Source organism: Tamandua tetradactyla, chromosome 1 (assembly GCF_023851605.1).
Source record: "Tamandua tetradactyla isolate mTamTet1 chromosome 1, mTamTet1.pri, whole genome shotgun sequence".
In the NCBI taxonomy this organism is placed as follows: domain Eukaryota; kingdom Metazoa; phylum Chordata; class Mammalia; order Pilosa; family Myrmecophagidae; genus Tamandua; species Tamandua tetradactyla.
This window is the reverse complement of record NC_135327.1, coordinates 125,727,677-125,751,481: the sequence shown is the minus strand read 5'-3', so window position 1 is coordinate 125,751,481 and position 23,805 is coordinate 125,727,677. Positions and strand designations below refer to the sequence as shown.

Below are 23,805 nucleotides of genomic sequence, written 5' to 3'. Positions count from 1 at the left end.
GGAGTACTTTTTAAATATGGTAGTATGTTATACAGTTATGATTGATAATAGAGGTCTGCGAACTTTCCCTGAGAGGGCTAGAAAATAAGTGTTTTCAGCTTTGCGAGAACATATGATCTCTTTGCAACTACAACTCTGTTGTACTCTGAAAGCCATAGGTATTACGTAAGGGAATTAGTATGGTTGTGTTCCAGTAAACTTTATGAGCACTGAGCTTTGCTTTTTTATATAATTTTTGCATCATGAAATGCTATTTTCTTTTGCTTTTTATCCCTCAACTGTTTTAAAAAGTAAAAAACATTCTTAGTGCATGGGCTTTACAAAAACTGTTACTAGGCTGAATTTGGCCTCCGGGTCACAGTTTACTGACCTATGATTTAGCAGATTATATAATAATATGGAAAAATGTTTATAATATATCGAGTATAAAAAACCCACCAAAGTGCACTGTGTAATCCCATTTTGTAAAAAACAATCTTTACTGTATAGACAGCACTGGAAGTAGAGATATCAAAATATTCTTGGTAGTTACATTATGGGTAAATTTAAACTTTTATGTTGTATTTATTTGACATTTCTGAGTTTTGTGCCCTGAATATTTGTTATGCTGAATTTGAAAATAAATATTCTCATAATCAGAAAAGTTGTTTAAAAGTGGTAGAAATTCTGTACATTCTTAGCACAATCAGGCTATTTATTGTTAATTACTTCAATACAAACTGTTTTGTTTACCTTCTGCTCCCTTTTTAGCCAACAAGTCCTAAATTTGGAAAAGCTGACTCATATGAAAAACTGGAAAAGCTAGGGGAAGGATCTTATGCTACAGTATACAAAGGGAAAAGCAAGTAAGTTCATTACTATTCCTTTAGTTCATTACTTTTGAATACTTTACATGTAAAGTGTATCTGTTCTTTAAATACTAAGTAGCAGTATATTTGTAATTCTCATTTACTATCCAATAGAACGTTTTTTATCCTAGTGTTTCCTTTTTTTTAAACAAGTGTAAAAATCATTGAAATTGGTTTTCCCTCTGAAAACTGGCTTTGCTTGTTTTCCAGTTTATCTTTTTTTGGGCAGGTAGCCCTCTCCCCACCCAAGATCCCTTGTTTTCTCTTTTTCTCATAGGAGTTGGAACTTGCTGGTAAGAATCCATTTCCGGGTGAATGATGTGGTTAATTTCTCATGAACTTTTTTGTGTTTGCTTAAGACTAAAAGTATTGATTTGACAAAATCAAATGAATTGTCCATTCTTGAAGTTTTTTAAGTTGAGCTTTTGATCCATCTTTCAGAAGTCAGTTCAAAAAACTGCAAACTTCTTTTTTCTTTCTCCCTATGTGCTTTAGCACGATGTTGCATATATATTCACAAAGAGACAGACAACTTTTCCTCTTTGTTCTCTTCCCTGCTTCAGGATCCTGGCATCAGGACAGAGATTAGGATTAAAAAGATTGAGGCCAGCCCCCTCCCCTTATGTTTCTGATAGGTCTCCCTCTCCTTTATTGATTAAGAGCACAGAGATAGTAATTTCAGTGGCATGTACCTTGCAGAAAATGTAATGCTACTTTTGAAAAAATCACAGGAGACACAAGCCTTATTTTAACTTGATAATGTTACCAAATGTTGAAAGATAATTTTCTAAACCATTGCTTTTCATTGTCTTTTATAGGGCATAGAAAATTCTGGCATAAGTAATTAAATAAAATGGCGTAGAATAATATTCGCTGCAAGATAATTCTAAGCACATAATTGAAACTTTGACTGTGAGTCAATTTAAGTAATCTTGGCTTTTCTGGAGAGTAGTCTTTGTATTTTTAAAGTTAAGATGAGGGACTATTCTTTTTAAAGAAAGTTAGGTAAGTAAGGAAATGCATAAATGCTTTAAGTCAAAAGTAGTAGTATTAATTTGGAATGCCTAGATATTTGCAAAAAAAAATTCTTAATAATGGTTTCCTTTTCATTTGAATAAAAAGTAGATATGGTGGGAGGAAATTCCAAAGTCCGTTAATGACTTAAACCTGTTGCTTGAGCATTCTGGAATGTCAGAGTAAAGGTCTGAAATGTTGAATTAATTTCAAACACGGTTTGTGTCCCCCCCAAAAACAGTAGTAGTGCCCTACTATGTAAAATTGTTTGGGCATCGAATGTTAGTACTCATGATGATAGCTACCTTATTTTAAGAAGCTGTTTTGTATGAAGTGTGATACATCCATTGGCTCATTTTCTCCTCCCAACACCCTGTTAGATAAGTCCGAGCATTATAATCACCATTTGACCAGTCAGGAAAACTCGGTGCTTAGAGAGATTTGCCAGCTTGCCCCAGTCCCTGCAGGGATTAAGTGGCAGGCTTGGTTTTTAGTTCATGTCTGTCTGACTTGAAAGCATTCTTTTCTTAACCATTACGCCATGTTGTTGCCACAGTATAAAACCTTGGAAAGAGTTTATCCCTGTCGAATATTCCAGAGGGTTGACACCTTTGCTTTAACTTAATTGTGTATCAAACAGAAGCAGACATACCATTTCATTGTAAGGAAACGAACCCAGCACTTGGGAATTACCTTCCTAGAAAAGATGTGCTCAGCTGATCCTCTCCAGACGTAAATTAGTAACTCTATTAAGTGTTCCTCCTTAAGATTTATGTCAAAGTCTTGGAAATAGGTGAAAAATTCTCCATATATTATGCCTGAATAAAAGGAAGATGTCCTTTAAAAGTACATGTAATCTGTGAGAATGATGGTTCTGGACAGTATGATGGTTTTCACTCTAGCAGGTCTAAATTTATCTTGTCAGCATTTCTAGAGCAGTTTCAAGCCTGCTGGACGCATATACTACTTAATTTCCTCTGGCTGGAGATGAAAGCCATTCCCACTCACTTACTTTTAGAAATGTCAGGCTGCCTCTGCCTGTTTGCTTTAAGGTGTCAAGGTCAGGCAGAAGAATAACGATTACATGTCACCTAATAGGATTTGAGATCTGAGTTTTTTTGGTGTGTCCCCAGAAGCCCTACAAAGTTTAAAGAGCCAGTTCAATGTTGGGGTCACTGTTCCAATACCTTTCACCACTGTTCTTCCAATGCCTGCACCCTTACCTCCTTCTAAGCTTTAACGTGAGCATCCTCCACAAGAGTAGTTATAATCATCTTGCAATAAAATTGCATGGCATTTATGAGAGATCAGACTGGTTTCCAGTTTGTCAGCATTTTACGTGTTCTGTTTGATAGCTGTCAAGTTTGTATTTTACAATAAACCTCATTAATTTCAAGCCTCTTTAACTTGGCACTACACTCATAATGACAGTCTCCCTTTTCTGTCTGTGACATATATAAATCATCCTTTATCTCAGGGTTCTTGTTAAAAAAAACTATCAACAAGGGATAATTAACCCCTTCAGGAGGTTTGTGTAATTCTTGATTCTGGTAGAGTTGCTATTAGCAAAGTTTAGAAACACAAGAAGGAACAGAATGCCTTTCTATTACCCTTGAATTCTCTTGAGTTTCTTATTCACATAGGGACACATAGGTTAGGGTAAAGTTGACCAAAATCCCTAAACTCTGGCTTTCTTGGTAATGAGCCCGTGTCTGAAGAACAGCTGGCCAACCTTGTCCATACCAACACACCACACTCAAAACCAAACTTGCTTTCCTAAAAATAAATAAATAAATAAAAACGTTGAACTTATTGCAGTTTTATGTTTGAGTAGAGACTTTTTTTACTTAAATTTTTTGTCTTTATTAGAGAATGTATTAGCTAGGGTTCTCTAGAGAAACTGAATCAGCAGGAGATATCTGTAAAAAATATGGAATTCATAAAAGTGTCTTATGTACTTGTGGGGATGTAAGAATCTAAGATCTGTAGGGCAGACTGTGAGCTGGCAGCTCCAGAGAAAGTCCTCAATGAACTCTCAGGAGAGGCTGGCTGGTTGAAGCAGAAAGAGCTATTGTCTCTTCTGAATCCTCCTTAAAAGCCTTCCAGTGATTAGATTAAGCATCCCTTATTGCAGAAGACACTCCCCTTGGCTGATTACAAATGCAATGAGCTGTGGATGCAGCCAACATGATCATGATTTAAGTCCACAACCACCTACCAAGTTGACAGGTGAACCTGACCATCAGAGAAGTTGTGGGTTTACAGAACTATCTTGCATAAAATATCAGGATTCCCATTTACCACCCTAATTATTAACACCTTGCATTGATGTGGAACATTTGTTAAAATTGATGATAGCACATGTGCTATTAATTAAAGCCCATGGCTTACCTTAGGGTTCACTGTTTGAGTAGTATAGTTCCATAGATTTTTTTCTGTTACCTTATGTACAATCTGATATTTCCCCTTTTACTCACATTCAGAAATATATATTTCAGTGCTGTTAATTGTGTTCATAGTGTTCTGCTATCATCACCACTATCTATTACCAAAATATTTTCATTATTTCAAATAGAAAGCCTGGGTATTTTAAGTCTTATCTAACAATTTCCTACCCACCTCCGTCTCCTGTTAAACTATATTCTAGATTCTTACTTGAGTGGAGAGATTTTTTTGCCAATGTTCTTCAGCTTCTTCTTCTTCTTCTTTTTTGAGATTTACTTATTATTAATTTTTAATTGTAAAAAAAATAACATACAAAAAAGCAATACATTTCAAAGCACACTGCAACGATTAGTTATAGAACAGATTTCAGAGCTTCATGTGGGCTACAGTTCCACAATTTTAGGTTTTTCCTTGTAGCTGCTATACATTGGAGGTGAAAAGAGGTATCAGTGTGCTTTACCCTCTCCAAGGCCTGAGATGGCATAACTCTTCTACTGCAATCAGGTGGAAAGTCTGCTCTCTGCCTTCTGGGCAAACTCACCATCTCCAAATGCTTGGGTGGGTCCACTCTCCTGGCCCATGCTTTCTTGACTTCAGACCTTAGCTTCCATAGTTCTGCCTCTGAAGTTATTTTCCTTCAATTTGTCCCTTTTCTCTTCTTTTTGGTCCAGACTGGCCGTGGTTCTGTTTATACACATCTCCAAACATTCTTGTTGGTTTCCTATGCAATAGGCTGGTATCTTGCCCATCAGACAGAGGACTTTCTACAGATCTTTCCTAGATGACCCCATCTGAAATTCTCACTTGTCCTGTAATGGCTGACTGCTTCCATGTTTGGCCAGATCCTCCCGTGGGGCACTATTCTCTGGGGTCCCCCTTTCTGGAAGCCCAGAATTTTTCAGACCATCAGTTTCTGATTTCTTTGTATCTAAGAGTTCGGTTCTCAACTTATCTCTTTCCTGTTGCATTCTTCTATAAGCTGCAAGGAAAAGCCAGGCTGCATTTTCCACATTTAATTTGGATATCTCTTCTGCTAAAAATATCCAAGTTCATGGTTTTTAAAATCTACCTTCCATCTAAAACCAGTGGTCAATTTTGATAAATGCTCTGCAACTTTAAAACAAGGGTTGCCTTCCTTCCAGTTTGCAATAACACATGTATCATTTCTGTCTAGAGCCTCATCAGAGGTATCTTTAGAGTCCACATTTCTACCATCTGTCTCTTCAAAGCATTCTAGGCCTTCTCTATCAAGCTCCTCACAACTCTTCCAGAATCTTCCCCTTATCCATTTAAAAAGCTGTTCCAACATGTTTGGTATTTGCAGACCACAGCACCATCCCGCTTCTTCAGTACCAAAATCTGTTCTAGTTTGCAAGTTGCCAGAATGCAATATACCAGAAATGAAATGGCTTTTAAAAAGGGGGATTTATTAAGTTGCAAGTTTACAGTTCTAAGGCAATGAAAATGTCCAAATTAAAGCAAGGCTATAAAATGTCCAATCAAAGACATCCAGGAAAAGATACTTTGGTTCAAGAAGGCTGATGCCATTCAAGGTTTCTCTCTCAGCTGAAAAGGCACATGGCGAGATCTGCTAGCTTTCTTTTCAACTGCTTCCCTGGGGCTCTGTCCATTCTGTTGATTCTGTAGGTTCTGGTGGCTCTAAAGCTTTTTCCAAAATGTTACCCTCTTAAAGGGCTCCAGTAAGCAACCCCACCTTGAATGAATGGAGACACAGCTCTTTGGAAACCATCTAATCAAAAATTACCACCCACTATTGGGTGGTTACATATCCATGGAAGCAATCAAAAAGCTCCCACCCGGCAATGTTGAATGAGGATTAAAGAACTTGACTTTATCTGGAGTATACAACAGATTCAAACTGGCACAATAGTGTATTAAGAAAGACTCAGACCAAGGGGATTTCAAAAGGAAGGAAGTAATGATGATGTTGACTGAAGTATTTTAAATGTTTTCTCTCCAGTAGTCTTACTGATTAGGTTCAGAAGCCTCATGTGGTTTTAAATTAGGCCTTCCTAATTTAAATGTACTTATAAGAATCCTTGGTACACTTCCCTTTTGAGGCTTTAATGTGTTGAAGCCTAAGGGTTTTAAAGTAAAAGCAAACGGATTTATTTGATTATTGTGCAAACTTTGGTTAAGTAAAAATGTTGAGTTTGGATATTAAAGTGGGACTGTCTTTAAGCAATATCTTTTGGAAGGATTGGCAGGGTACTTTTGTGTGGGCACCTGTTTTAGTTTACTCGCTGCCGGAATGCAATATACCAGAAACGGAATGGCTTTTAAAAGGGGGAACTTAATGAGTTGCTAGTTTACAGTTCTAAGGCTGAGAAAATGTCCCAATTAAAACAAGTCTATAGAAATGTCCAATTTAAGGCATCCATCCAGTGTAAGATACCTTGGTTCAAGAAGGCCGATGAAGTTCAGGGTTTCTCTCTCAAGTAAGAAGGCACATGGCGAACACAGTCAGGGCTTCTCTCTCAGATGGAAGGGCACATGGCGAATATGGTGTCATCTGCTAGCTTTCTCTCCTGGCTTCCTGTTTCATGAAGCTCCCTGGGAGGCGTTTTCCTTCTTCATCTCCAAAGGTCACTGGCTGGTAGACTGTGCTTTGTGATACTGCTCTTTCTGAATCTCTCATTCTCCAAAATATTTCCTCTTTTATAGAACTCCAATAAACTAATCAAGACCCACCCGAAAGGGTAGAGACATGTCATTCCCTAATCCAGTTTAACAACCACTCTTGACTAAATCACATCATCCGGGGAGATGATCTGATTATGGTTTCAAACATACAGTATTGAATAGGGATTATTTTACCTTTATGAAATGGAATTTATATTAAAACATGACTTTTCTTAGGGGGCATACTTCCTTTCAAACCAGCACAGCACCCATGAATGCCTAGCTGTTTTAGATAAGCATAATGGCCATATGCTCCCACCTCACCCATCCTCCTAATCTTGAGATCAAGTGGGATCCACATTCTCCTTAATGTACTGGAATCTGTTGGTGGAACACTTGCCCAAATTCCTCCAGGGGTCTGTACCCTGCCTTGGGAATGGTAAGACACTAAGAAACTTTATTCTTCCTTGGGACAGGGTCCTTTCTTTTTCTTTACTTCCTTCTAAATCTAGGGAGAAGGTGTGGCCATTAATAGCTTGCTTTTTTTTCTATGTTTTTAAAATTTTTTTGCACAGGCAGGCTCTGGTAATTGAACTCGGGTCTCCACATGGCAGACGAGAACTCTGCCTACTGAGCCACTCTGGCCCACCCAATAGCTTGCCTTTGATTTTCTTGTACTTCAGATGTCATTCATAAGAAGAAACATCTGCTCTTTGTTTCACCTTTGAAATTAGAGTGTTGGACTTAGACTAAGTCTTGCCACAGATGACCCTGACTCATTTTTGTTCCTTATCTTCAGTTTTTTTGAGATGAAGATGCCAAAGCCTTTTTCCTGGGAGAGTCTGCTAAACACAGAAGCCTGCCCATGCTGTTTTGTGCCAGCTGTAAATTATCTCAGAGTTCGATAAGAACAATGGAGAAATTTGTTCACTTTATGTAACATGAGATTTGTGTGATTGAAAATGCCAATCTTTTAGCATTTCATTCTGCCAATTTGTGTTGAGTAATTGAACTTGCATTAAATGACCTCATAAATTGAGAGGTTGTGCCAAACCAAGACTGAAATATACTAAATACATTTCGAAGAACCTTCAAAGCCTCAGGAGAAATAGGGGTAAGAAATGCTGTTAATTAAAACAAGCAGCGGCAAGAAAGGTAGCAGCTATTAACCACCTTTTCAGAATACGTGAGATTAAAAGTTGTGGTTCTTACTGCTTACCCTGAAGGTCAACTCCATTGAAACACTATCAGAAGGAGTTTGAACAATTACGAAAATCGGAAATCCCTGGATGGAAATTGCTGGGCTTCTGGTTCACCGAATTTTCATAAATGTTGATACCTCGATGGTTATTCTGACTTCCAGTGTCTGAGTAGGGTACCTTCGCACACATGCGAACTCTGTATAAAAAGAGGCAAATCCAATTACATTTTACAAGTGTGCTGCAGGATGCTCTCCAGCCCACTCTCTGTTCCTCATTAGGTCTGCTCTGATTTCTTTTGGAATTTGGGTTCACGGGCCAAAGCTTATTATTATAGCTCCCTTCAAAGCTTAAGTCTGAAACCACACTGTTAGTCACAGGGTATGAAAAGGGCAGCTTAGTGTGATAATACAATCAGTGTTAGTTTTGTAATTTAATGCACAAAGCATGGCATTACAAAGTACAGCAAGAGGAACTAGATGAATTTTAAATAGCTATTGGAGAAAGTGGCATTTGCTCTGTGGGACTTGCAGGTTGTGCTCTTTTTTATAGGTGGAAGTTGGAAAAGCAGGTTCTTATTCTTACCTAGTTCAAGGAGGGTAACAGCCCACACACCCACATCTGCTCATGTTATTTTTAAAACCCTAAAGCCTACTCACATTGCAGACTCCATCTTGACATCCTTTACAGGGAGAATACAGGCATTGGAGTCTGGTTCATTGGTACAGCTGGTTTCATTTAGCTTGCAGCAGATAAACAAACAATGCCTAATCTTTTTGACAAAAGTGACAATGAGGATATTGTTTAAGCAAGAAGCAAGATTTTGATTAATAGACTAAACTGTATAGGAATAACTTTCCTTGTAGGCAGTGTGTAAGTTTATGGTCTTTGTTAGCCATTTTTATTATCAGAGTTATATGATTGTTTGATGAGGAGACCCTTAAAGCAGTTGATGATATTTACTCTTTTCAAAATTGCAGTCACGTATTAGCTATGCCCAAATGGTGCAAATGGAGGCCTTTCTTGTATAGTGGAAGAATGTTTTGAAAGAGTTATTGTGGAAATTTCCAATTATTTAAATGATTGGAAACTCATAATGTCAAAGATCTGAAACAGTCTTTCAGATAGTGCAGTTTAAGTGGTTTTGAGGAGGATTAAGGGAAAGATATGAGGATACGATTGGTTTCAGTTTAAGACAAAATATTCTTGACTTGCCTCATTATTAAGGCCACCTTTTTAGTTCACACCAGAATGCTATGGATGTAGCATCTTCTGGGCTAAGCCAGTGATTCTCAACCATGGGTGATTTTGCCCTCCAGGATACCTTGACAATGTCTAGAAACATTTTTGGTTTTTATACCTTGGAGGTTGGCATCTACTGCATAGAAGCCAGGGATGCTGTGAAACATCCTAGAATGAGCATGACAGCCCACCCAGCAAAGAATTTTTAGCCCCAGTTTTCAATAGTGTTGAGGTTGAGAAACCTGGGCCAAAACAAGGAATGCATGGAGGCAGTGCCCGTATAAAATAGTTCATTCCTTTTGAGGTACTAACTAGGTCCCCTGTGTTTGGTGTTTTTTTCTGGGCCATGCAATGTATATTCATATAGTCTAGTGGGAAAGGCTGAAATTAATCAGGTACACAGACACATCTACAATTACAAGTTGTATGAAGGAAAAGAGAGCCATGAGGAAGTGTGAAGATAGAGATTGAGGAGTTATATGTGTGCTACGTGAGAGGGAGAGATGGGCAATGGGCATACTTTAGATGGAAGGATCCTTGCTAAGAAGGATCTGAAGAGACATAACCAGCTGCTAAATGAACTTAGAGACTTAAAACAACAACAAACATTTATTTTACTCATGACTCTTCAATCAGAGAAGGGCTCAGCAGGAAAGGTTTGTTTCTCCTTCATGTGGGATCATTTTGTGCAGATCAACGTGGAGTTGAAGGATCTATTGCCAGAATGGTTTACTCACATGACTAGCGAGTTAGTGCTGTCCCTTCGTGTAGCTTGGACTGCCTAATAGCATGATGGCTGGGTTCTCAGAACATCCCGAGATATAGATGAGAATTCTGGTTTCAGCTTCAACATGTAAAAAGCTTAGAGGTTGTTACCACTTGCCTTACAACCACAAAAAGTTCGTACAAATTGAAAATCAGTTACTATTCTTTGACCCATCAAAGAATTAAGGTCTCAAGACGAACCATCATCACAAAATCTGGAGAGACAGACGTGTCCAGACAGACACAGCTGAGATCTGCTTACCTAGGGCAGATGTCACTGGAGATAGAAACAAGTAGGGACTCCTCAGTGGTAATTTTGATGAATTGCTGGAGCCGAAGTATGGACTACTGTGACAGTGATAACTTCTAGGGGCTGGTTTTAGGGAGTGCCCCACATTTTCTTGGGCTTTCCTTCCTGGAACCACACCAGATTCTCACAGGGAAGATCTTAGAAAGATATTCTTGTGGCTCTGATAGGGGTAAGAAAGAGTAGCTATTGTAAAATATACCTAGAACGTTCTCCATAACAAAGGCCTTCTTTCTAGGGAAAATAATTTACCATAGCTTTATCCAGTTAGGGGAAGGAAATCTCTCCCACTACAGCTCTCTGTCCAGCCTTCCTGTCTTTCATCAAGGCGGGGGGGCAGGAGGATTAATCAACAAGGATCAGGGCCTCAAGGAAATAACTGGGAATACTGCATCCAGGGATGGAAGTAAAGGGCTGAGCAAAAAAAAAAGCTCTGTCCCTGGAGAAGCACTTACGAACGTCGCAGTGCTGAGACACAGGCATACTGAAAGAATTTAAGTTTCACACTACCTCCCCACACCCCCTACCTTTCTTACCTTGTCAGCAGGGTACAGGGCGATGGCAGTTGGATCACCGATGAAGGAGTTGAAAGACACAGACTTTCTCTAAGGAGGAGTACTTCTGAAAGCCTAAGGTCGAGGAGACAAATTAAGGACACTAGAGGAATTCAGAGTCTCTGACAGCTGTAGCAAATATTAAACATAGCTCAGCGTGTCGCCAGAGTAGTGTAAATCTTCACAGTTAAAGACCTATGTACCTCAGTTTCTGTTACCTGAATTCCCATATCTGGCTTTCCACAAAAGGTTACAGGGCATGCTAAAAGGCAAGAGAAAATACAGTGTGGAAATTAAAGCAATCATCAGAATCAGACTCTGATATGACATAGATATTGCAATTATCAGATAGGATATTTTAAATAACTGTGATTAGTATATTAAGGGATTTAATAGAACAAGTAGACAGCATGCAAGAACAGAATGCTAATGCGAAAGAGAGATGGAAACCATAAGGAAAACTCAAAAGGAAATACTAGAAATAAAAACAGTGAAACAAATGATGCGCTCCGCTCATTAGTAGACTCAACACACCTGAAAAAAGAGTCACTGAGCTTGAAGACAGGCCATAAAAAACTTCCCAAACTGAAATACAAATACAAATAATAATAATAATAACAACATAATAATAACAATAATCATAATAAACACAATATCTAATGGCTGTGGGACAGTAAAAAAAGTTTAACATAGACATATTTGGACTCCCAGGAAAAAGAGGGAATGGAGAAGTATTTAGAGTAATAATGGGCAAAAACTTTCCAAAATTAATGACAGATACCATACCACAGATCCAAGTAGTTCAGAGTATATCATCTGGGATGCCACACAAACTAACTCCCTACCACACATACCACACACACACACACACACACTCACACACATGTGCATGCACAGGAACCAAAACAACCCCCAAACCATACCTAGACATGCCATATGCATCCTACAGAAAATTGAAGTCAGAGACAAAGCCTTGCAAGAAGCCAGAACATATAAGTTCCTTGTTTATAGTGGAGCAAGGATAAGAATTACATCAGACTTCTCTTTAGAAACATGCAAGCCAAAAAGGGTGTGGAGTGAAATATATCAAGTGTTTGAAAGAAAGAAACAGTGATAGAATTTATATTCAGCAAAATTATCTTTCAAGAGTACAGTAATAATAAGATGTTCTCAGACAGAAAGCAAGCAAAATTTATCCAAAAGATAATTTCAGAATATTAATATCGATAAAGTATTGGGTGATTTTTAGGCTATGGACAAGTGAAATGAATGACAATTGTGTTATAAGGGACAGGATGGAAGAATTGGGAATTTCTGTTATAAGGTACTTGTACTATCCATGAAGCAGTCTGGTGTTATTTGAAAGTAGATTTAGACTAGTTGTAAGTGTAATATTCAAAACTCTAGAGTAACCACTAAGAAATTGTTTTTCCACAAGCCAAAATATTGCATGATATTTTATTCAAGGAAATACAGATTACTTTTTTTTTTCCAGAATATACACTGTATTTTATTTTGTATCTTCAAGCTACTCATTTTTTTAAAATGTTTTTTATTGTGAAATATAACATATATAAAAAATAAATAAATTTCAAAGTGCATTGTAACACAAATAGTTATAAAGCAAATTTTAAAGTTTGGGGTGAGTTACAGTTGCACAATTTCACATTTTTCCTTCCAGCTGCTCCAGGAAAGACACTGGAGACTAAAAAGGAAATATCACTATATTGATTTAATATTCGTACTCGTTTGTTAAATCCTAATTTCTCTTAAACTCCTCCTTCTCCTTTGATCCTTCTCCCAGTCTTTAGGAATATTTGGGGTCTATCCTTTGTAACATTTTTAATGTTGAAGAAGGGGTATCAGCAAAATGAGATAGGGAATGGAACTAGTTGATGTTCTTGGAGAGACTGGCACCTCTGGGTTTCAGGACTTATCTGGCCTAGGAAACTCTGAAGGTTTTAGGTTTCTGAAGAGTAACCTTAGTGTGTGAAACTTTCACAGGGACTCAGATAGGGCCCTGGGTGCTCTTAAGGTTTAACAGGAATGATGTCGGTTGGAGTTTGGTAAAATATGACAATTAGCCATATCTAGCTTAAATTTGCATAAGAGTAGCCTCCAGAATAACTTCTCCACTCCATTTGAATTCTCCTAGCCACTGATACCTTATTTGTTACACTTCTTTTCCCTCTTTTGGTCAGGGTGACATTGTCAACCCTACATTGACAGGGTCAGGGTCATCTCTGGGAGTCATCTCTCACATTGCCAGGGAGAAATACACCCCTGAACATCATGTCCTACACAGGGAGGAGGGTAATCATTTTCTTTGCAGAGTTGGGCTGAGAGAGAGAGAGGCCACATCTCAGCAACAAAAGAGGTTCTCTGAAGCAACTTTTAGGCATATTGATATGTAGGCTTAGCTTCTCTGCTACAGAAATAAGTTTCTTAAGTGCAAGCCTCCAGATTTAGGGGTTGGCCTATTAACTTGGGAGTCCCTAATGTTTGAGAGAGTATCACGGTTTTCCCAGGTGGGAAAGTTTAATAGATCCATATTTTTTTCTCCAGTCCTTCAAGGGACTTTGCCAATAATTTTTAATTATCTGCCTATTCTAGTTTGCTAGCTGCCAGAATGCAATGTACCAGAAATGGAATGGCTTTTAAAAGGGGGAATTTAATAAGTTGCAAGTTTACAGTTCTAAGGCCGAGAAAATGTCCCAGTTAAAACAAGTCTATAGAAGTGTCCAATCTCAGGCATCCAGGGAAAGATACCTTGGTTCAAGAAGGCTGATGAAGTTCAGGTTCTCTCTCGAGCGAGAAGGCACATGGAGAGCAGGGTCAGGGTTTTTCTCTCATCTGGAAAGGCATGTGGCAAACACGGCGTCATCTGCTGGCTTTCTCTCCTGGTTTCCTTCCATGAAGCTCCCTGGGAGGCATTTTCCTTCTTCATTTCCAAAGGTCGCTGGCTGGTGGACTCTCTGCTTCTCTTGGCTATGTCTTCCTGCTCTCAGAATCTCCTGGCTTTCTCTCTTGTCATTGTCTTTTACAGGATTCCAGTAAACTTAATCAAGACCCTACCCAGATGGGCGGATACACACCTCCATCTAATCCAGTTCAACAACCACTCTTGATTAAATCACATCTCCGGGGGCGGGTGATCTAATTACAGTTTCAAGCATACGATACTAACTAGGGATTAGAAGAAACGGCTGCCTTTACAAAATGGGATTAGGATTAAAACATGTTTTTTTTAGGGTACATACATCATTTCAAACCAGCACACTGCCCAACATACTCTGGGATTATCTAAGTCTTACATTAAGCTATACAGAATTACAAGCCCTTTTCCCATTCTAGGCTCCCTGTGTTTGAGTTGTTTAAATGAACTGTCCAGACAGGTTGAGTTAGATTGTGTGCTACAGAAAATTTAGGTTTTGAACAAAATAAAGCTCTTTGCCTTTGTTCTCATACAGTAGGTGAAGTTCTAAAATACAGACACTGTCATCCTTTACCCTGTTTTGTGATTTACCTTAGTCCCAACGCAGTTGGCTTTGTTCTCATCTCTAACTTTGGTCTCTTTTTCAGTTTCAGTTTTCTCATCTCTAATTTTTTGGTCTCTTTTTCACTTTCTTTAGCACTTGTTGTATGTGTCAGTGCTGACTTTCAGAGCAGCAGAACTCTGACTCTTGAGTCTTAGGTGTCACATAGGAACCCAAAGTTCCAGGAAAATACTGGTATACACATTTAGCACAGCATCTTAGAATCTAGAAGTAACAAAGCTCAGGAATAAATGTACCGCTATAAGAATTTACAATCTAGGTCCCAATTTTCTTGTAAGTATTCTCTAAAAGAGATCATACAATATTTGTCCTTTTGGTTCTGGTTTATTTTGCACAACATAATGTCCTCAAATTTCCTTCAAGTCATTGCCTGCCTCATGACTTCATTCTTTCTGTAGTCACACAACATTCCATCATATATATATATACACCACAGTTTGCCTTTCTTCTTCTTGGTCTTTGTACCCTTTGGCCACCTCCATCCATTTGGCATCATGGATAATGTCCAAATAAATAATCCATTTTTCATAATATCTTCACTTAGGTGGATAATCATCATCACTTTCAATTTTAGATACTTTTCATTACTCCAGAGAGAAAAACAATAAATAAAAACACCCTCACCAAAGAGAAAATCCAAAACTTCCCTTAACTCTTGACCCTCCCCGATTCCCCAGTTGTTTCCCCTAGTGTTGCTGTGACTCTGGTGGTGTCTTCCTGTTAAATCAATGCCGGAGCATTCAATAGGAGCTTCCCCCATACCCCTCTGTTATTGACTCTTTATACAAGATTCATACCTTTGAAGTATTTCATGCAAGAACTTATTTATATTTTTAGTGTTAATCGGTGCTAGACATGGCTCTATACAAACCCTTTCAATCATATTCACCTTTGATATGGCAATATTACTTTTAAATCCACTAATGAACTACCATCATTTCTATTTGTTCTGATACATTTAAGATCAACCTCATTAGGTAGTCATTACCCATTTCTAGCTTCTCTATATCAATAGGTCCCCTATAGTCATTATTAAAAGATCCTGAGTTTATCTTTACCAGGGTCATATTAGCAAGATCATGTCTCATTTATTTCACTTAGGATTATGTCCTCAAGTTTCATCCATGTTGTCATATGCTTCAGAACCTCATTTTGTCTTACTGCTGCATAATATTCCATCATCGATACATGCCACATTTGTCTATCCACTCATCTCTTGGTGGGCACTTGGTTTATTTCTGTCTTTTGGCAGTTGTGAATAATACTGTTATGAACATTGGTGTGCAAATGTCTGTGTCACTGTTTTCATCTCTTCTGGCTTTATATCGAGCATTGATATTGTCAGGTCATAAGGCAACTTGATTTTTAGTTTTCTGAGGAACTTCAATCTGTCTTCCACAGTGCCTTTTCCATTATACATTGCCGACAGCAGTGAATAAGTGTTCCAAATTCTCCACATCTTCTCCAACATTTGTAGTTTCCTTTTTGTTTAATAATAGCCATTCTTATAGGTGTGAGATTATGTCTCGTAGTTTTGATTTGCATTTCCTTTATAGCTGATAAAAATGAACATCTCTTCATGTTTTTTTCATCATTTGTATTTTATCTTTGGAGAAATGTCTATTCATATAATCTTTTGTTCATTTTATAATTGGGTTGTTTGTTCTTTTGTTGTTGAGTTGTATGATTTCTTTATATATACTGGATATTAAACCATTATTCACTATGTGGTTTGCAAATATTTTCTCCCATTGAGTTGGCTGCCTCTTCACCTTTTTGATAAAGTCCTTTGAGGCACAGAAACATTTCATTTTGAGGAGTTCCAATTTATCCACGTTTTCTTTTATTGCTGGTACTTTGGAAAGATCTTGAAGATGTTTCCCTATGTTTTCTTCTAGGAGTTTCATGGTACTAGCTCTTATATTTAGGTCTTTGATCCACTTTGAGTTAATGTTTGTATAGGGTGTAAGGTAGGGGCCCTCTTTCATTCTTTTGGCTACTGAGATGCAACTCTCCCAGGCCTGTTTATTGAAAAGACTATTCCATTCAGTGGATTTGGAGTCCCTGTCAAAGAGCAATTAGCCATAGATTTGGGGGTCTATTTCTGTGCTCTCAATTCTGTTCCCTTGATCAATGTCTATCTTTGTGCTAGTACCATGCTGTTTTCACCACTGTGGTTTTATAATAAGTTTTAAAAGAAGTATTAGTCTTCCCACTTTGTTTTTCTTTTTTAGAATATTTTTAGTCATTTGAGGTCTCTTTTCCTTCCACATAAATTTGATAACAGTTTGAATTTTATTCTAGTCTAGAATGAAATCTTTGCAGGGTTCTTCCAGTGATCTTTTCCGACCACTTATCCATTGACTCCTTTTTAGATTAACCTTATTAAATTGTAGACAGTGTTCTTGAGAAGGTCAGGATTATATTTGCTGTAGGTTGTTTTGCATAAAGAAGACGTTATGTTCAGATTTGCTTGAGACAGTCCTGGGTTATGCTTGCACCTTCATGTAATTATTGATAAATAGTGCTTTTTTTTTTTTTTAACTCTGAAGAGTGTCCCCATTTGAATGACAAGTTATATGATCAACTTATATTTTGCTTTATTCCTTTGGATAAATTTAACAAAACACTTTGCCAAGACCCAGAATTCAACTGAAGTATTACAATATTGTGTCCAATTGAGTATTTAGAAGCATTAATTTCAGTGATGCTTTGAAAGCAGTGTAGAACACCTTGTGATTGTCACTGAACCTCTGTTGTCAACCAATTTAAAAAGTTTCATGGCAGGTTAACAAGTTCTCATAGGACATGCTTTTAGCAAGGTGTGCAGATTTCCTGATTTTTGTGAAATAGCACCTGATCAGCCTAAAATTCAGTTGACCTTTCCAAATCCCTTACTACTCTTAGCTTGAATCATACGCTCAGAATAATACAAGATAGCTGAAATGCTGGAAATTTTAAACAGAAATTGACGGATAAATTGGGGCTCTGGAGAAATCAGGTGCTATTTGAGCTCAAAGACAATAGTTTGCAGAGTCAATAAGTTTAAATCAAATGCTTACAGACTCATACAAAATAAGTATACCATGCCATGAGGAATAGTTATTCTAATGGAGAGATGATATGTGCCTGGAAAATCTAGGACTACAAATTGCATAGAGTAATTAAATGCCAGTTGTATTGTAGAGACTATCGATGTTGGGGAGATTTGCAATACAAGATCCTGCTTGGCCAAGGTCCCAGAGGAAGTCTTTGGAAAAGAAATGAGTGCATCTTGGTCAGAACCTTTCCCTAAGTGTGGTTGGTTGCTAAGGAAGTTGAATTTTAGGCTCTTGATAGTTGCCTCCCCGTAAGTTACTGGAGAGTGATATATATTTTTGTCGGTAGAATCTGAAAATGAAAATGATAATACAGGGTTAGTGGCTTTTATCCAGAAAAAGTATCTGAGCTGAAACAGAAAAAAATTATTTTAAATATCTCAAAGTGTGGAATATTTTTCATGCTTAAATGGTTGATTACCAAGCAAATATATGCTCTCTTCCTTCTGGGTTTCCTAGGGAACAGACATACATTTTTCTGTATAAACTAATCCCTTGAAAATTTAAAAGATAATTCTGCATGTAGTTCAGAATGGTCTCTTTGGAATTGTGTTTTTAACTATCTCTGCTTTCAGGGATTTGAATCATTGATCCTACAGTTCCACAAGCATTGTCTGAGCTAAGAGAACATTGTAAACATTAGAAACTTTGGTTAATAGTTGAAAACCCTGTTCTAACGCTTCAGAGAGTAAGATAGAAGTCATTACTAATTGGCCTGAAGGGAGAGACAGGAGAGTGAATTCTGAAGCAGCTTAGCAGACAGCACAAGTACTGACAGACAGAAAACCCCACAAAAGATCCTAATGGCACAGAAGAATAACCAAAGGCTTTTGTTGTGTGTCTGATCAAACCTCTTAGGAGAAAGACGAGGAAATCAAGATTTTGAGAAACTGAATAAATGCAACAAACAAGGCCTGCTGAGCATCCCAAAGGAAGCTGGATTCCTAATGAGAAAATACACTAGGTTAAACAGAGTGATACTTTTTTCACCTCATGTTCCTGGGAAAGTTTCAGTGTTAAACTCTGGAGAGCTGCGGGTGCCTGAGATTATGCCCAAAGAAAGAAAACCATAGAGGATCATTATTATTAGTTTTTAATTAAGATAGAATTAATCTCATCTCTGAGTGAAATAGAAGCGATGCAATAACAGAACACCGATATTTAGAGTTGGAGAAAGAAGAATTCAAGAAGGTGAGAAGGATTGCCTGGAGAGATGGGAAAGAAAACCAGCAGAGTATGCCAGAAGGAAGAGCATTTCAGAAGTATATGAATGATGATGTAAAATACTCAGAAAAGATAAATCAGATGAGCCTTGAAAAGAATCCATTAAATTTGGCAATTAAGAAAGCTTTTTTTTTTTTTAGTACATTTAGGGGACTGGTGCTTTGGGTTGGAGAGAGAAAAGGAAATAAATGTAGGCTGAAGTGCAGGCATCTCTTGAAGAGTGAGGTGGAGAAGGAAAAGACAAGAAGAAAGGAGAAAGTGTTTTGGGTTGTTTTAGTTTTAATCTCAATGGGAAAGAGTAGAGTACTTTAGGCTATGGTAAAGAAGTCAGAAAGGAAGAGAGAAGAATTAAGGAAACAAAGTGTATTCTTGGTAAAGAAATTTGAGAAGCTCTGTTTTCTTTTATGACTGTACTTATTCCATTTGTCTCAAGTAGTTCTCCTCCTTTCTTGTGATGATAATTAATAAATTGCTCTTTTTATTGTCAATTTCATCTCACTGAAGGTTTGGACCTGTAAGATTATTATTACTCTTAAATATTTACTCCTTTTATTCATGTCCTTTTAAAATTCAACTACATCACCCAACTCTGTGTGTAGCACATTGGTTTCTTTTCTTGGCTCCCTTTCCTTCATTGATTCTAGTTGTGATGTTCTTGGTTCCCTTTCCTTCATTGATTCTAGTTATGTTTTTTTTTTTTTTCTTTTGCATGGACAGGGACCAGGAATCGAATCTGGGTCTCCGGCATGGCAGACAAGAACTCTGCCTGTGGATCCACTGTGGCCTGTCCTAGTTGTGTTTTTTTTTAAAGAAGATTTTTGTGAATCTTTTATATCCCTTTATACTTTAAAGACACAGAATAAAACTAGAATTTATTTATTAAGCACTAGCTGTATCAGTCACAGGATTAATGGGGTAAACTCCATTTTCTTACCTGTTAAAGTAGTACTAATAATAGAATCAATTTCAAACAGTTGTGAAGGATATATATGAATGAAACCTATGGAATATATAGAATTTTCTCTGGCCTGTGATATAGTTTCTGTGAATGTTAGCCACTATTTTTTCCTTTGTTTCTTATAATCTAGAAAAGCTTTGAAATAAAGTTGGGGGGAAGATACTAAGCCCATAAAGGTTGAATTACTTGACCAAGAGCCCATAGCTAAGTGTCAGAGATAGGATTCAAACCCAGTCAATCTGACTTTGTAGCTGAGTTCCTTTAATTTTTAAAAAATGCTGAAATCTGAATCCTCAAAATCTATACTTACGCTCTCCTTCCTTGTTAATTATGAACTCTAAGTTGATATAGCTAATTTCTCCCATGATTCTCATATCTTCTTTCTGTGCTGGTGTTGTAATTTCTCTTTAGTCATTTATCATTTATGTTCTCCACTGTTCTAGGCAACTCCACAGTGACAAAATGGCTATTTTTTCTCTGTATTTCACCCAAGTGACTTGTGGTTTTCCACTTGGTAGGTGATTGCTTGAAATACTGCTCTTCTTCCCTTTCTCTTCTATCAGATAAATTTATTTGGGGCAGCATTTTCTGTTCCATTGCTAAGTTCTGATTGTGGACCTCTTCCCAAGACTTGATGGCACCCATTTCTCTTCCTATCTTTTCATTTTACTCATATAGCTAACATAACTTTGTTAACCTTCTCACAAATAATAGAAAATCTATTATAACAAGAGCTGTACCTTAAAGAAATAAAATTCTTTCCAGTAGGCTTGTAAGTCAGAAACACAGCTGTCTTTAACTCCTCCCAAAGAAAATTCCCAGAACAAGTTGCAAAAGTAATTAAGCATTCAAAATGGAATTAAGAAGGTGATTTTCATACCTCTTGTGTCCTTTAAAAATCTTCCTAAATATTCAGGGTCTTTGTTCTCTTTTTTTCGTCACTTCCTTGTGTGTTTATATCTGAGTTTGAGTGTTTGTTTTATTTGTATATATTTTATTCACAGATAAGACTTCACTGTAAACTATGATCTGAGATTTTAAAAAAAGACTTGTTTAATAAAGTCTGGAGAAAGAACAACTGTATTTAAGGTTATTTTGCCTAATAAATATGGCTATGTACATGATACCGATAATCACAAATGCAGTTATTGAGTCTGGCCTGGCTAGATCTCTACATAAAGACAGTATTGGTAGCCAGTTAATAATCAGCCTATATTTTCGTTTTGCTTTCTATCTTTTAACCCCTCCGCCTGCCTTCTCCTTGTGTGTGTGTGTGTGTGAAAAGATGACTCAGAGAGGTAGCAGAGATTTTCTCTAAAAGTTGGAGAAAGCAGAGTAGGCAAGTAAAATGATGTGCCTAAGTTTACACACCTGATAAGTAGCAGAGCTAAATTGAAAACTGGGTTTCTCAACTTCTTATCTGTCACTTCTTCTACTTCAGAGTTAGAGTCCTTGCACCTACTTCTAATAAGTAACTCTCCTTTTTCCAATATTCTGTATAATTCAATCAGACTTGCTCCTTAGACACTGAAAATTAGTGCGTTTTGATAGCATAATCTTAGGGTGCTCATTTTGACACAGGAGTAATCATTTTCTCTCACTTTCTTAAATTTACATTCTTTGAGTACAGTGAACTAATGAGTGCTCTGGATTTCTATGGTCATGTTAAAAAGAAGAAAATAAATGATACATTTTAACAGTTTCGTATTTAGAAACAGCATAAAAAAAGTATGCTACATACCAAATCAGACAAAATTGATTATCTACCATGGACACAGGAAATTCAGTTTTTTTTTTATTGATATATGTTATATGTTCACATACCATGTCATTTTCGATAATTTTTATATAGCTACAATCTAATCTTTTTTTTAACAAGAAAAGAGTATAAATAAATCTTAGAAAAGAGACAAATGGTGGAGAAGTATTACTCAGTGATTAAAACTCTCATCTGCAGAGATTTGATGTAGAAGAATTCACATATAAGAATTTATTTAACCAGTTTACAGATATATTACTCATTTTCTTTTTACTCATTATATAGTAATGTATTACATGAGGTAAAGTCTCATTTATTTTCTGGGCTAGGATTTGTATGTAAGGTGCTGTTATGGAAGAATTTTTCATTTGGATGGCTACTGATGATTTTCCATCTGCTTCAGTTGGATAAATCTGCTTCAGTTGGATAACAGTTATTGCAGTTCTATTGACTACTCATTTTTGGTGAAAACCAAAGAAATATCTAATCGTTTGAGTATATGTTGACCTAAAGCCAGGGACTTAACTCTAACACTACTTCTTTTTTTTTTTTTTTTTTTTTTTTTTTTTTAAAGGAAAGACAGAGAGAAAGAAGGAAGGATAGAAGGAAGGAAGAGAGGAAGAAAGGGAAACATCTTTTAAACATTTTCTTGTTTTATTGTATTTTGTTTCTCCGTTTTCGTTACATGGGCTGGGGCCGGGAATCGAACCGAGGTCCTCCGGCATAGCAGGCAAGCACTTTGCCCGCTGAGCCACCGCGGCCCGCCCACTACTTCTTAACTTAAATGAAAATCTTATTAGAAAGCTTTCTGTTAATGACTGAGAAAATTGACGCACATAAAGGAGAGACATATAGGAAAGCTGACTTTTGTGATTTTTTAATTATATAGCTTCTTCTATTAACTGGGAAAGCTGATGTAATCTGTCCTGTCTATGACTAAATGGTTTAGTCCTTGTTTGATATAGTTGAGTTCATTCATTCACTCACTTATGAAGTATTTATTTAGGTTAGACACTGTGAAAAGCATTTAGTACAAAGAAAAGCCATATAACTTGGATTCTCTCAAGGTGGCTCAGTAGTATTATCTCACATGAAAGGAAATTTGATTTATTATTAGAGGCTATATTTGGTGGCCAACAAGGTTTAACACTATGAATAGCATTTTAAGACTTTGTCACTTATCCTCCCTTTGTAGCATTAAATGTAGCAGAACAGATTGCAATGTAGAAAAGTAATGCTTATGTCCATGGTGATGAATAAAGCTTATTATTGCTTGGAAAGCCTTGAACATAGCATAGGTGGATTTAACGAATTGTGTGTCTGGGTGTTTTTTTTTTTAAGGTAGATTAAAGATTTGCCACCGGATATATATATATATATATATATATATATATATATATATATATATATATATATATATATATATATATATATATATATATATATATATATATATATATGCATAACCACAGTATGGAAGTCCTGGAATTTCATTAATATTTTAGTCTGTTTTAATTAATATTTATATTATGAGGTATATTTAATAGAGTTATAAGCACAGTTAATTTATCATTATTGATTAGGACTAAAAATGTATATTAAACTTCAAATGAAGTGTAATCAGCATCTGAATTCAGATGTTGATGGTAATTTAGATTTTACTTCACTGGCTCCTATTTATCTTCTTTCAGAGCTTTTCTCTAAAAATAATGTAGTTGGGAATAAAAATATTGATGTCCAACGAGATCAAATATCTCATTACTGAATCAATTTTGTAGTGGATCTCTCATCCAACTTCCCTTGAATCAGCTTTTGTTACCTTGTATCCTACAGCTTCCCTAATTTCTTCTAATTGTACTTTAAGTGTACTTTGCTTTTCTCTAGTTACGCACCTTTGTTTATGATAGATCTTTATATATGTTAAGTGGCTTACCTTTCCTTTTCAGTGCCCACCTTCCCATCCAATCTTTAGGTCCAGCTTAAGATCCCCCATACCCTGAAACTTTCCTGGCTTCTTGCTTGTTGCGATTATTACCTTGATTGGTCTCATCTTTACTTCCTCAGATGTATAGAACTTATTCTTTAACACCTGCCACAGTGCTATTAATAGAGCCTCAGTTAATAACTGTTATCTATAATGATAGGGGAAAATGTTCAGGAATGCTCCAGGCAAGCTCCTTAAGTGTGAAGAG

At 36.8% G+C, this 23,805-nt stretch overlaps 1 protein-coding gene across 5 annotated transcripts in view; it reads left to right on the top strand.

Moving 5' to 3' along the window:
- CDK14 (cyclin dependent kinase 14) overlaps positions 1 to 23,805 on the top strand; it is a 653,719-nt gene that overhangs the window by 219,313 nt on the left and 410,601 nt on the right. For all 5 annotated transcript variants that reach the window (XM_077119488.1, XM_077120922.1, XM_077121765.1 and 2 more), the window contains one exon: positions 751 to 845. In XM_077119488.1, the coding sequence (XP_076975603.1) occupies positions 751 to 845 (95 nt within the window). The remainder of the gene's footprint in view (positions 1 to 750; positions 846 to 23,805) is intronic.